Consider the following 16,164-nt stretch of genomic DNA (forward strand, 5'->3'; position numbering starts at 1 on the left):
GAATAATCCCTTTCGAAACACACTTGAGAAAAATCTGAGTTTAGCGCTTATCAAAACATCTGTGAATCAATTTTTTGCTTTTGGCCAAAACAAGATAAGAAAGGGGGGTTGGGGATTTGTTATATGTTTTTGTTTTTCTCTCTCCCGTACTTTGGCATTAAACTTGCCACAAGCGCTGCATGGATGGACACATCAAAGCAATTTCATCTCCTCCCGTGTAACAGGTATTGATTTATATCTCTGTTCCAAACCACAAAAGTGCCGAATGAGACATGACAATGCTTGCACTCTGGTGCAATAGGATAATTGTTGTTTAGAATTCAAGAAAGGTTTATTTCATTGTCAATTTAGGACTTGAGACAAAGCTTCAAACAAAGTTCTATTTTCTGCTATCAATATATATTTTTTTATAATCTTCATATCTACACCTCAGCCTCCAATCTGAGGCTAAGCACATAATTAAAATCCAAGCATACATTCAAGTGTTTATGTAAACACAATGGGTGGCTGCTGTTGTTTCTGTGCATAAAAATGTCCAAATGTGTGAATTCAACTCTTAACAGAGTACAAATGCGTCCAGTTGGGAACAATATGTACTCTGTAAGAGTTGATTTAACAGTTAATATGTTACTGTGTGGAAAATAGTTAATATCTGGAATTAACTTTTAAATGTGAAAAACGATAGGTCTTAATCTTATGTATTTAGCATTCATGATTTATCTCTATGTATTATTTCATTGATTATATAATAATAATAATAATAATAATAATAATAATAATAATAATAATAATAATAATAATACATGACCAAGACGTGTGTGACAATGTGGGTTCTGTTTGTGCATTGACGACACAAATTGCTTTAAAATGGAAAAACTTTAAATAATTTAATCTTAAAATAAAGTGTAATATAATTTGAATCACGTTTTGGCATATTTTATATAGTTTATTTTCGTTTACCCTCGGTAACTCGCATTAAAAAGAACTGAAATCACTACGTGAACTCAACAATTAACTTAAATCACACAAAGGACTTAAGTGTTGGGTGGTATGCTTGGTCGATTCATTCTGAGTTCAGAGGGCACTCTCAGCGCATTCGCACCTCTCTTTTATTTAAATGCAGAATCAGTTATAGCACGTTATTGAAAAATCAAGGTAGACAACTAGCTGCATTTCAATACTGTCTGGAAGGGTTGAGCTGAATCCACAAACGCAAAGGCCTCCGACTGGACTGAACTCGACTGAGTTTTGGATACCCGCAGTGGTTTACCGCAAAACTACCGCAGATGAAAACCAGGGAAACCGACTAATGTTGCCCTTAATTTCAGGCCTATGCACGCAGTATTTATATGTCATGTCATTTATTACTGACAAACAAATCGTAAAGTAAAAGGTTATAAAAAAATGTGCTATAATACGGGTATTGTCAAATTACTACTACTATTACTAATAATAATAATAATAATAATAATAATAATAATAATAATAATAATGATACATTGAGAACTTAATCGTATTTCAGATCATCCCACTGTGCGGCCAAAATATCTTGATGGGTCTGTGTCATCTGCCAAAATACACCTGCAGAGAATCTTCAGTGTCCGTCAAGGTTCAAGCTCTTAATGAATAACCAAAGGAAAAAAGAAATTAAAGAACAAACGAGAAGACGGCAAAACATATCCCTCAATCTGTTCCTCCCTTCGCTCTGCTTGCTAACAAGCATAATCACTCCGACAAGGGGCGAAAACTGATGGTCTTTCATAGATTACCCTATCAGGTGCAAAGCGCTGACAAGTTTCCACCCACCAACAACAAAAAAAACCCTCTCTGTGCCCAAATGCTAAGCCGCAGATACTTCACTGTCAGCATTACAACATCTCCCTGTTACAAGGACCGGCTGCAGCTTTTTGATTCACGTTTTATCTTCACATTTCTTGGATAACTATCAAGTTTTTTTTAAATACAACGCAACGCAACTTAATGTACCAGACGTGTTCCGTTATATAAATAATCTATTTTGTGTCTTTAAAACAATAGACTCTGAAGATTAAAATGATCCACGCAAGGTGTATATTTAGACGTCCTCCGCAGGTACTCTCCGGATTGAAGTTCCTCTGATCTTTGGAGAAGCACACTTAAAGCGGGTATAAAGGTGCACACATTGGATTTTCTAAACAAGGGAAACCTGCAAGACAGAAGGGTTGCAAATTGAATCTTTTCACATTGTGCAAATATTGCGCGTTCCAATTTACGGCGATCGTGGATGTTGACTTGAAAAAGAAAGAGAAAAAAATAATAGAATTTCTGATATTTTTTCAAAAACACGGAAACACCTAATGCGGCAGACTCGGACTCCGTTTTACTTCGCAAATTTGTCGTGGAGCTGGGATTCCACGGCTCCTCCGGGATACTTCGCCTAAGGACAATCGGCGGAGTTGTCCTCAACCTTTCCTGCACAGGGCTTTCTAAAACGGTGGAAACAGGTGTATTTGAGAAACTCAAGATGTCTCTTCTTCCTTCAAGGTTCATCTACGTGTAAGGATTCCATTTTTATTCCTTTCGATTTCGCGAGCGTGTGCATTCTTGCCAATAGAAGTCGCTAAAAGCTAGGTTTTAGCAAGTTGTCGTCCAGGTATACATATTAATTCCGTGTAATTACCTGTGATTTATATTCTTCCTTTCCCCGTGTCCCCAGGTGTTTACATTTCCTGGTCTTCTATTTCCAGCTACAGGTAGGATTATTAATCTTGTTTCTCTTCCACTTGACCTTATTATTGTTTTATTCTTGATATTCTTTTATATAAACCACACGGACCATAATGATATTGTAATTGGAGACGCGCTGCATCTGTGCTACTCATTTACTGCGGTTTGTAAGGGTCACATAAAACACAAATATCTTAAAGGTCATTTGGTAAAAAAATAAAAATACATTTTTGATTGTTTCCCGTTGGCCTGTGGAATTGTTAATTTGGTGGTCATTCATTGCACCTTTTAATTCTGGGAATGACGGACGAGAATTTGAGAGCTTTGCTTGTGGTTATGTACTGTTTAAGCATACGCTACTTGGGGGTGCTTAAAACATAATATATTTAGGCCGTTGCTTAGACTAAATAGTGCTTTATTTTAAAACGTAATTCAAGTGGAACTTGGATACGATTTATGTACACTTATAATGACATGGTTTATTTTTATATTATATAACAAGGCTGTGTGGGTTACATCCTTGTGAAATACGCTAAGGCTGACAGCAAGTTATCAAAGAGACCAAATAATTTAATTTAATTGAGATACTACGGAACGATGCATAGCATATGTCGTATATCTAAATGGCGTATTATTATGATTATGATTATGATTATTAGCATAGAATAATACTACTACTAATAATAACAACTGGTGTTATTATTATTATTATTATTATTATTATTATTATTTATTGAACTATTGAATTATGATAATATGTTTTGGAGACTTTGTAAAGGAAAACGGTTATTTAGTAGCCTATTGTCTATTTCTCTCAATGATATTATGAGTTGGACCTGTTTAATTCCACCGTTAAATAATAATTTTCTGCACACTTATAGGCCTATGTTAAATTGGAAGGCCCATGTGACGAACGGAGTTGTAGCCTATTAATAAATACCACACACACACACACACACACACACACACACACACACGCTATGCATTATCTTATTCACATTAGAGCGACGTGAAGATGGGGGAGGGACAGCGTATGGATTCATCAAGGCAGGTAAACGCAGAGACAACAATATTCGTAATTGTAAGAATTCGTATAGGCTAGAATGGGAACTCGAGACAGTTGCAGAGACTTAGCAAATATCAAGTTCATAAATTGACAAATTTGTTTTCTTTTTTGTAAATACAATTGATTACTTTTATCAAAAATTCAAAAAGGTTTCAAAAAAACTAAATCTAGGCCTATATGTTGAAGGAAGAAGCGCATCCATCCCACTCTCAATTTGACACCCCGTTTACCGCCTGATTGATTCTGGGCTTCTCGACAGTTCGATGTTTATTCAACTGAAATATTTGAACAGCAGACCTTATTGCGCAATATTGAGTTGTTTTGGACACCATCTTTAACACCTAGTCCTACTAGCAATCATTTATGCGGAATCTTGCAAGTTTGAATCGTAATGAACTGTGAGTTTTTGTTGTGGTCAAAACCTTCCCCCTTCCCTTCCCTTCCCTTGTTTAAAAAATTGCCAATGGTTATCACTGTCTTACAATTTACCACATGAATTTACATCAACTGAACTTCAGCATAATTGTGAATGTCGTGGGAAATTCAATTGGGCCAACAATGGATGTATATGTTGTTTATACTCAAACCTCCATATTAATATGGCAGACACTGGAACTGACAGAGCCGAATGCATTGAACGCTCGTATGCATGTTTCAGTTGCAGAACAGCGTCGGCTATATATGGGTCAGAGTTCAAAAGTTATCTCCATCAATAAGATTCTGCGCGAGATAAAGATGCATTACAACATGACAAGCCATTTTACCATATAATGCTTTTTGTTAATTTTGACAAAATATTGTAGCTAATTTAAAGCAGATTTCTGAAATCGTTAAATGTATGCAAGCCAGTCAACTATATTTTGTGGGAGATATTTTTTCTCACAGGCAATGTGACATTCCTCATCAGACATACATGTCCAAGTAGACATTTAGGCCACTACCTAATATTGATAAGGCAAAATTTCATAGTAAAGACGTTTTTGCAGAAGCTATGTATAACTATGTGCTCTGTTTGTTCCAAAGGAATTGGCAAAAACAATGGGATAGTGTACATAAGTGTCACATTTTTTCTCTTTTGTGTCAGTAATTATACTACTTTGCATCCTTCTAGTGGTTTTCACATTGGCCACATGATACAATATTGCTTTTGTTGACTAATTGGCGTTCCTTGGAATATGATCTTATGTATTACCTGAGAATTATTTAATGTTGTGGAAAAGCAAAATATATACTACATCCTATATTCTAAGAAAACCCATTTAGAAATTAATATTTTTAGGCCATAAAGTTGCCTGCTACTTCAGAATGTTACAGTATAAGAGCAAAAAAGTGCTGGCTGTTTCTCTGTGGTCTGTGAGCTGGAATATTTCATATGCACAAAAACCACCTGCCATCCATGGATGAATCCAGTTTCCATGCAGCTATGGCACCAGTTTTTCTAACTGTCCTACACATTTTACCTTTCTTATTTGGCTATGAAGCAACATAGTTTGAAGACACTTTAGTATTGTTTTAACTTAAAACTGCATGTATTGGCGATTCATATCCATTTCAGTTGGATCAAGGCAATACAAAAGCGTTTTGTGAAATTTGAATTAGAACTGAAAAGAACTGTCAGGACAAAGACAGTGAGTGGTCAGGGAAGCTGTGCATTGGATGATATTCTACCTTCTCTTGTGCCCTGCTTCTGCAGTTTCTTATTTATGAAATACATTAACTGGCATTGCTCACTCCTTAAATGATTTGTTTGAGATTCCCTACCAATGAGAGTAGCTTTCATAACACTCTAAAATTGGATTTAAGATTTACATTAAAATGCATTTAAAGGACATCCCTACACAATGTGTTTATGCATTTTTGATTTAACAACAGATACGCAATAACATGTAATAATCTACTACTGCATTCTTAGCTTTTTATTTGTGGTTTTTGGCTCTCCATTTATATTAATGAATTCAAATTTTAGTTAATTGTTTGTTTACCTATTTAAAGTCCATGGGTGAACGGCAATGGAAACTTACTCCGTTCTTTTGAAAAAAAACATTTTTGATAACATGAAGCTTTTTCACCTGGGATGTGTCATTGTTTCTTGTATGTGATGGTTTACCCTCAGCATTAGATACTTACAGCTGAAATGCTCTATGAAAGCGTGGCATTGTACTGTGGTTGTCTGACTTTGGGTCATGGGAGACAATAGGCTCCAAGCTGCCCAGGGAGCCTGGGTGGACTGCGAATGGACATGGATTCTTTTCTTCTTAGCTTTAAAGATTTGTTCTAGCGGGAGCATATTTCCTTTCTGATTTGGTAAATGTCATTAATTTGCTGAGGTTAAAATAACAAGGAGTCTGAGTATGTAATGTGTATATAATTAGCCACCTGAGAACATCCACATGAAAGGCCATTACCGTGTAATTACCACACGATACAGCTGGGGAACTGAATCTTGGCCTGGATTGAAATTCCTGGAGTTGAAAAACATACATTTTCTTTCTTGTTCGCACAGGGATGGGTAGGCAGAAGCAGCTAAGTGTAGATACAGACAACATGTCTTAGTGGACACCTTTGTTGGACATCCACAGGTTTTTAATATGCCGACTGGCTGATTAAATTCATAAAGCAAAGCAATCCAAAGATATACAAATTCTATATTCTCTAAGATATATGAATTGTGTGGAATGAAGAGCACTCCCCCATCACCCCAAGGCAAAGTCTTTCTTGCCACATGCCGTTTCCGACTCTTGCGTATCTGCAGAACGCACGGCTGATTTATGACACTCGCCGAGCTTTGTGTGCTTGATTGCGACCTTCAGCAGATACTTGTTTGATGACAGTGTTATTAGTCTGGATGCTTCAGGTGTATAATTGCCAGGCACCTGGCAGTGGGAACGTGACACTGCTCCCACGACGTTTAATCAGCTGCTTCTGCAAAAAACAATATACACAAATGTTACAGTGTGCATTGTGCAACTGTCATTCCTCTTAGTATGTCGAAGAGTTTTACACGTTTGCTTCTGCATCTCAAAATTGTGTTGCCATTACTGGGCTCACTACTTTACTACCTCACTACCATAATTAGCCTTGTGTATGCCATAGATTATAATAGCACTTATGTATAGTTATGTGTATGCCATAGATTATAATAGCACTTTTGTATAGTTATGTGTATGCCATAGATTATAATAGCACTTTTGTATAGTTATGTGTATGCCATAGATTATAATAGCACTTTTGCATAGTTGTTGTAGTGCTCAGGGTTTTCTAGCTGCCAACTGTGATATGCTACTTGGTAAGTTGGTATTCTTCAAGGGTTCAATTTGTATCTATGTGATCATGCTAGGACTCGGAACTGTACTTTCCTCTAGGGTCCTGAACGTACTTGTCCCTGGGTTTGATTTGCACTTCATTGTACGTTGTTCTGGATAAGAGCATCTGCTAAATGCCTTTAATGTAATGTAAATGGGCCTTACTGTTGCCAAGTTACTTTGTGAGTTTAGGGTTAAAAAGGCACAGGGATAATGTTTGTTTTGATGCACTCAGCATTTATAGGTCAGATTTGTACAGGCCCCCAACCTGGTTCTAGACTAGGTCTCATTTTCAAATAGTGTATTTAAAATGAATTATTTTCCCAGCAAACCTAAAATCAGATTCATGATAACAAAAAAAAAGTATGCATATGCTTAGACATTTAATGCTGTATATTCCCTTATAGGAATCTCAGCAAAGTTCGGCTGATTTCCGGTTTTACATAGAGAACCACACGAGAAACCCGGATGACCTGAGCCGAAAGCAGATCCGGATCTATCAGCTGTACAGCCGCACCACTGGGAAGCACGTGCAGATCCTTGGAAAGAAGATCAACGCCAACGGGGACGATGGGGGCAAGTATGGTACGGGAGTGTTCCTGCGCAGCTGTGGGCAGGGGCGGCATAGCAAGGGTGTTTACCTGCAATTTAACTGCAACAACAGCTCAGCCTTAGCTGTCCAGCGGTGAATCTAAACTGCTGTTACCCTGTTGAAGCTATCACTCAAGATTATTCATTGGTTTAATCTTATCAGAAACTTGTGGCCAAGTACAAACACCACCCCCCTCCTTGACCTCTCCCAATATCCATCCCAATGGTCTAGGTCAAACCAAGAGGGCACTTATTCATATAATTACACCAATGGCTGCTTGACTTGTGGAAAGAAAAAAAACCTATGTAATCTATGGTAATAAAGACGTTCCTGAATTCTCAGGTGTCATATATGGTTAGTTGGCGGGAGTCTTAGCTGATTGGCTGTAGGCGTTTATCCATTTTATATTTGGTCCATTTACAATCTCAGCTGCATTAGTGTGTGCTTAAAACATATGATATAACTCTTGTGATGACTCTATAACATGACACCATTCAGTCCCTCTCAGAGCACTGTTGAGTCGTCAATGTGATTGAAAGCAGTGTTCATTATTGTAGGAAACTGAACCGTTTAAGCATGACAGTAATTTTTTGGAACTGGTTCTCTACCCTGTCCCTCATTAAATACATGTACTTCTGTTGTCAATAAGGACAAAGCATATCTGTTTAATACACACTGCTGTAAAATATAGTTAACTCTGCAAGACAATTAACAATGCAATACCATTTTCTCAAGGCAGCAGTGTTAAGACAGTGTAATTACAAACTGCTGAAGAAATATAGTAGAGTTTGAGAGGGAAAATCCATTTAATTTAAATTCCAGGGCTAAGTAGGCCGCCAAACTTCTTTTTTTTTTTACTTTTCTGAAATCTGTATCGTTTCAAACTTCACTGACGACAATATAAAAATCATTTCTGCTGTCTGACAATGTTTGGATATTTAGAGATTATTATTACGAGAACATTCTTCAGAGCCAAAGCAGCTGAAATGGCAATGTGGAGTATCGTGTGAAAATACTATGAATGTGCTTCACTGTGTACAAATCATAGGGGAGATGAAACAACTGGAATCTAATCAGTTGAAGTGCTCCAAATTTACGGTAGACTTCTCGCCCTTTTTTCAACTCAAGCATTTGCAGATAAAAGTTTGTTCTGTTTGCCACGGTGGGTGGGCATTTATCAAGTTTTGAAAAATCTTAAAGGAAAAATTGCCTTTCCCCCACAGGTTAAAACATTTGGCAATTGTTCCTCTTTCACCATGCAACTCATTCATCAAACTACTGGACTGCATCTTAGAATAACCTCTGTTCAAATGTTGCAGTAAATGTTCGGGCAGCCTGTAGCGTAGTGGTTAAGGTACATCACTGGGACCCGCAAGGTCGGTGGGTCAATCCCTGGTGTAGCCACAATAAGATCCCCACAGCCCTTGAGCAAGGCCCTTAACACTGCGTTGCTCCAGAGGATTGTCTCCTGCATAGTCTAATCAACTGTAAGTTGCTTTGGATAAAAGCATCAGCCAAATTACATGTAATGTAATATGTTAAACAGGGCATACAAAAGGTGCTTACATGCTCACGTGAGTTAAATGGTGTTCAGCAGTAGATATCATTTTCTGCTGTTGTCTGCTGGGCTTGTATTCACAAAAGCTGAGTGGAGTAGTGGTTTGTGGGATAGTTGGGCTTATGTTTATGTTGCTGGGCTGTGAATGACAATGAATGTTAGCACTATTTTGTGTGTTTATGTTTAGTAATGTGTCATACAGTGGTATGAAAAAGGTTTGGGCACCCCTGGTGAAATTTCTTGTTTTATTGAATCTCGAAATGAAAAAAACTTAACAGAATCTCTACAGGGTATTAACTTGAACATGACATATTCCTGCAAATTAATATATTCAATGCACAACACTTTTTGTTTCCATTCAAAGTTTCTCAAAGCTTGATTGACTCATTAGGCCAATTACACCAGGTGAAGACAATGCAATAGCTTAATACTTACTCTGACTCTTTTAACGTATCAGCATCTTGTGCTTGCTTTGACAACCATGGTCCCCTGTCAGCAGCTGAAGGATGACCTAAAAATAATTGACTCTTACAAATTATCAGAAGACAATAAGAAGATATTTAAATGCTTCCAGCTTGGGAATTCCATTATCAGAAACATCATTATGAAATGGAAGATGAGTGGAACTGTTGAGGTCAAGGCAAGATCGAGAACAATCTCTGATAGAACAGCTCAGAGACTGGTCTGGTATGCAAAGCAGAACCCACATATCAATGCAAAGGACCAGTGGAAACGTTTAGCTGACAATGGAGCGGTAGTGCGCTGGTTCATTGTGCTTCATGCTTAAACAAAAATGATCTGCATGGAAGAATTGTTAGACAGGAACTTTTCCTGCCATCTCTGCAGAAAAGTGAACATCTACAGGAAACATTGCACTGGTGGATGAAAGAATGAATTCAACTAAACAGCAACAAATCCAAGAATCAGTGAAGAATATTTATAAAACTGAATATTTCAACAAGACAAGGATCCAATACATCCATCAGAATCAACCATGATCTACTTAAAGGAACACAAGATTAATGTTTTAATTAATGGATTAATGGAGGCCCCAAACATGCAGTGTATGCAAGAAGACCTAAGAATATTTCTGGAAGAGTTCTACAAGGAAGAGTGAGGAAAACGTCCTCAAGGAAGAATATAAAAAGTGTCAGATGTGTTAGAATTGTTTGGAAGCTGTGCTTTCCAAAGAAGATGACACTGTGTACGGACTGACAGCACAGTGTCACATTTGAGTGTGTTCCCTGCAGAAGATTCTTTTCATTTAGAAAATCAACTCAAAATGTAATTTGACCTGGGGTTCCCAAACTTTTACCTACCACAAATCTATGATAGTGCTGGCTAGTATAGACACATATTATAGACTAATTAGTAGTCGGTGGGGCAGGAAATCTGATGGTCTGTGGTTCAGTAGTGTTGGTTGGTATGGGTGTGTTGACTGCTGTGGGTCTGTATTAATAGATAAAGACATGCTGGTTTATAGCAATGCTCAGCAGCACATACATGTTTATTGCTAGTAGTCTGTATTCAGTGATGTTGTTGACTGGTGGTCTGTTCAGTGACAGAGACACTCAATGGTGCTGTGTGGTACAGACATGTTTGCCAGTGGTCTGCATTCATAGTTAGAGACTTGCTGACATTAAGTAATACTGGGCTGTGCGGAAGTAGTATTGGCTGAGATGCAGTACTGTGACTCTGACTTCAACTGGGTATAGTGATCAAAATGTGTGTGTAACATGGGCAGGTCTCTTCTACCAAAATGCCTCAAAGACCCTAAAGAACTGGAAGTAGACTAGCATCAAAGATCAACATATTGGTTGAAAACTATCAAATGTGCCAAAGCTACAAATCCAAACTTTTGTTTAGGTGTCAATGAAGATGGTTCTCTGCCACCGTGTTCACAAATCGTGTAAGTAAAAGCCTTTAGAGCCAACTTATAATGTGGCTTTTGAGGCTGTACCATTGTATATTATGATGAAGGCTTCATGTAGAGGACAGTTTAAAATTGATTTGCTTTTACAATGTGAGCTGAGTTTCACAAATGAGTGCTCTGTGTCTAAAACTCAACTCAGCAAGCCAGAGCTTCCTATTAGAGTGAACAGAGAAATCTAATCCTGTATAAAAAATAACATTGATGTCTCACAGATAAATCTCCTGAGATTAGACACAGTTTGTAGGACAACAGAAGACACTGTGAGAAAATATGTGGTCCATGTATGGATATTATTCCAGTGATTAGAAATCTGAAGTGAATTAAATGATGGAATTAGTACTGAAACAAATATCTGTCTGATGATGACTTGTTGTGAGAGTGTGCATAGCATTTCCCTTTGACACCATTGTCACTTGCATTGTAGAGAGTCAGCTGCAGAAGTTAGCATCAGCCTTCTTAGGTCGGCCTTCATTCAGCACATGGTGAAAATTTCCACTTACGTCAAAGCAGAAATGAGGTTTTAAAACATGATATCATTCTGGCGTGAAAAAATGCACCAGTCCTCCCTTGCTCTCAGGGATTTGCTCCATTTCACAACACTAGGCCCACCTTGTCTGAAGGAGAATCTGGCTGAGTCCAGTTCAGTAGTACCTCCCAAATAGATTTGGTTTGCTGTAGGAAGTGTGTGTGTGTGTGTGTGTGTGTGTGTGTGTGTGTGTGTGCGTGTTTGAAGCTACACTCTATAGCTCCAGTGTGTTAAACAGACAGAGCATCTTTAACCTTTTAATTGAGTGAACATGGACTACAGAGACCTTGAAATATAATCCCCAAGCTGCTCATGAAAGTTCAAGCAGATCTCTCTTCCGTTGAGAGAGGTGGGGGGTGGTCTGTGGGCCTTGAGGCTTTACACAAGCAGTTAGTGACAGGGGAACAGCTAGGTCGCCATCACCTGTAGACACTAACTGGCCTTGCTTTATTCCCTTGTGAAATATTCTGTGGAATGTGCTGTTCAATAAGATTATTTTAGCTAACATCGTAGTACTGTACCTGCTCTGCAGAACATACATGCATACTAATTTGGAAGTCAACACAAATAAATTATCAATTACATTCGTGAGAAGAGAAAAGAGGATGTAGATTCAGTAAACCTGGAACCTGAGTTAACTAGGCAATAAAATAGTTGCTAATTCAGGATCAATTTGTTTGATTTAGCTTGTGGGGAAGGACCTGAAATCACAAGCCTCTGTTATGAATATAGTGCTGAGAAGAACATTTGTGCTGAAGCTTAACAAATATTCTAACAGAAATGGCTTGTTTATAGAAAGATTTAGGTTATTTATAAGGTGATATATACACATTTTAACTTATAGACTTAAGTATCCTCTAATGACTTTATTGTAAGATGTGCCACTGTATGGTTGACTTCATTCATTCTGTTCTTTTTTGCCTTGAATTGTTGAAGTTAATGTCTACTTCTCTTGCTTTGCAGCTCTCCTTGTGGTTGAGACAGAAACCTTCGGGAGCCACATCCGAATAAAAGGGAAGGAGAGTGGCTACTACATCTGCATGAATAAAAATGGAAAAATCATTGGAAAGGTAAATCCCGCCTGGAATTTTCAGGGTGAAATATATCATGCATCGGGGAATCATCCCATGGGTATTTCGAGTTATGGTTTTGGTTTTTTCCAATGTCCAATGTCTGTGACAAACACAAGCTACACAAATGCATTTGTACATAACTTTCTACCAGAAAATGTTTAATGATAAACATACTAGAAACAATAAAGAGACACTTGGATGTTTCATAACTATGAGAGAAGAGTATCACAGTACAAAACATTGATAGCATCAGAATCTTATTATTGTAACGTTTTGTGGTGCTCTAAATGGTCCTCTACAATGAAAACAGTGACCATTTGATGTAAAGTGGTTTTTGGGCAAGACCCCAAAATACTTTTTTGATGTTCTGTTGAAGTCATTTATTAATTCCACACCCGGTTTTGCTGAATAAGTCCAGAAGACTTTCAATTCAAGGTGCTTAACCTTCAGTCTACAATAATATAGAGACAATATTCTTGGACAAAAAATATGTGTTTATTCTCTGGTTTTTATCTAACAAAGGCAAATTACATTTCATGTACCACAAATGTACTGGTCCGAGACTTCAAGAATGTCCTTGTTTATAATGGCTGTCATATTTTTCATTGCTGGAAAATGGGATGCTCCCCAGACTAATTTTTATCATGTGTGAAACCACAAATACATAATTATGCAAGGTAAGACCAGTCTATTTTTTTGTCAGTGTTATTTATTCTTTTTTAATGTATGATCTGGTGATCTGACTGGACATTTAGGATACTTTCTAATGCAAAGCACATTATCACTTGATACAGGACATGGAACTGAGATTTGAAAATCACTGTTTTCTTGTTGCTAGCTAGCTAGAAAGTCTCATCATCAATATTCAATGGTCTCAATATTGCCATCTGGAAATAGCAATGGCTTTTGGATCACCCATTTCTTTCTCAATTTACTGACAACAAAAGACTATTGTTAACTGGATGAAGAAAATGTATTTGCCGTTAATTAATTTAAAATCTACAAACTACAGATGCACAGATTCCATTCTAGGTATTCATTGGGTTTGTATCCCTAATGTCAACCAACTCTGAAGGAGAAGTGTGTCTCTTTAAATGGACACACTTGCAAAGTTACTGTCAGATGGTTCTAAGGTGGAATTGTTTAGTTTAGTTTCTGTCTCCTTACGCAAGCCAGGCCACAACACATTTTGAATGGGGAAGAATAACAGTCCTGCAACTGTGAATAGTGAATTCCAGCCTTTTCTGGCTTGACTGAAAATAACAGGAGGTGCTTCATTTTGATTCACTGTAAATATACAAATTTATTAATTATTTCTGTCTCTGGTTTGTGCTGCGTGAAGGATTTTTCTGGAGTTCAAAGCAGGAGCAGATTTGGAATTAACTAATTCATTAGCTAATTCCTTAGTTGACACTGCATGCATGCTTTGCTAGCGAAATGTGGCTAGCGAAATTCTTCTATAGCCAGTTTTAACATGGCTAAGTTTATTGCTCTCCATTATTATAATTGTTGTAGATTTCAGTGAGTGCGTGATACCATACTGAGGTGATTGCTGTTTGACTCACATGTTGTGTCCACCTCTTCTCCCTCCCCCAGCTCAACGGGAGAAACCAGGAATGTGTCTTCATCGAAGAGTTTTTGGAAAACAACTATACAGCACTGGTGTCTGCGAAGTACAAAGGCTGGTACTTGGGCTTCAACCGGAAGGGAAGGCCCAAAAAAGGCTCGCGGACGACACAGACACAGCAAGAAGTTCATTTCATGAAACGGCACCCCAAGGGAAAAGTGGACCCACTGGAGGAATTCCGTTTTACCACAGTAACAAAACGGACACGTAGGGCACGGCGCTTAAAACCTAACTCCAAAACGAGCTGAGGGGCAAGGGGATGGACAGAGAGTGATGATGCTGAAGGAGACCTCAACAGCCTTTTTGCCTTAAACTATTAAGACAATTGTTGAAATGACAAGAAAAGCAACAATAGAGGAAAAAAAGAAATTTTAACAAAGATGTTTATTTTTATACTTGAGGAGCATTAAATATCTCACAACTGCTGAATGATTCTGGGTTGTTATACTAATTATTTGTCAGCCAATTTATTTATACTGGGTAGCTAATGGATAAAAAAAACTCAAGCCAACACCTTTCAACTGCGACTACAACTTAAAAACAGGAGCTATATATAGCTATATAGTTGATTATCATAAAAGTTTATGGAAATCCTGAGAGGTCCACAGTGATAGACAAAGGAACAGATTCCATATTTTTCACTGGGATCAGACACCATTGAGACCAAAACAGACAAAGATACTACCACATATGACATAGACTGTTTAGGTATCTGCTTAGCTTTAAGTGCAATTATTTATTTAAAAACAAACAGACTAAAAAGAAACAGCTTTTTCCTTCTGGGATGTGGTCCACATGATAACCCTTCAGCTTGACCAGTGAGCTTTTCTGGCTGGAATGCTCTGAACTCACTGTGTACTGTATTATGTGTTTATTGGAATTTTTCTGCAACCTATGATTCCGCTCAAAAGGACGAGCTTGGACATGCCCAGTGTCAGCAAGTGACAGTAGTCTCTCATGTAAACAGAAAGTTGGAGTGACTGAGAAAGTATTGCTACACTTTGGAACAGTAGCCATGCTTTAACAATATACTTTTTGACTGTTTTGTTATGGGTGGCACAGTTAAAAAGAAACATAAAAAAAGAAACACAAGTTCTCAACCTTCTCATTGCATTTTCATTCCATCTACCTGAATGCATTGGTTATTTTATGATATCCAATTCACAACATCCATATGCCATTCCCCCCGTCTTAACAGGGAAACATCCATGGAACTATTGTATTACAAGTTAGAAGCTACCAACCCCCAACTTACAAGTTAAATGACTTGCAAAACTATAGCAGTTAAATTAAAACATAAATATGTATGTCTGCTGGATTACCTTTAGGGAAGGCGAGACTTATATTTTTTACGATGCATTTTCATGGTGCATGGTTCATTTTCCAAGCTTGAGTGCACAGACAAGGGATTTTGCGCTGAGTCTGACAAGTAATTTAAACACATATTCCCAAAGGCAGGATATCAGTTGTCTCCAGTAGTTGCCTTGGTTACTCCCTAACAATTCTCTTCATTTCTGACATAGACACTGTCAAGTTGCCGTTCTCTTAAGAATGTCTTGGCTACAGCTGACATATCCATTCACTAAGAACATTGGGGTACAAAGAAGTATGTTTGTTCTTGTCCAGATATGTTTACAGAATGTTTTATATGGTAAATCATCTGCATTTATATAGCGCCTTTATCCAAAGTGCTGTACAATTGATGCCTCTCACCCATTGACACACCAACAGCGATTGGCTGCCATGCAATTACCAGTTCATCAGGAGCAATTGTGGGTTAG

General features: G+C 37.7%; 1 protein-coding gene across 1 annotated transcript; it reads left to right on the forward strand.

The window, feature by feature from the left end:
- The first annotated feature begins 2,503 nt into the window (after window positions 1-2,503).
- On the forward strand, window positions 2,504-14,631 carry fgf24 (fibroblast growth factor 24). Its single transcript, XM_061252566.1, has 5 exons — window positions 2,504-2,535; window positions 2,696-2,732; window positions 7,482-7,659; window positions 12,647-12,753; window positions 14,353-14,631. Exons 1-5 carry the CDS (start codon window positions 2,504-2,506, stop codon window positions 14,629-14,631), a joined length of 633 nt encoding a protein of 210 aa, XP_061108550.1.
- Window positions 14,632-16,164: the final 1,533 nt, after the last annotated feature.

Source organism: Conger conger, chromosome 8 (genome assembly GCF_963514075.1).
Source record: "Conger conger chromosome 8, fConCon1.1, whole genome shotgun sequence".
NCBI classification, from domain to species: Eukaryota; Metazoa; Chordata; class Actinopteri; order Anguilliformes; family Congridae; genus Conger; species Conger conger.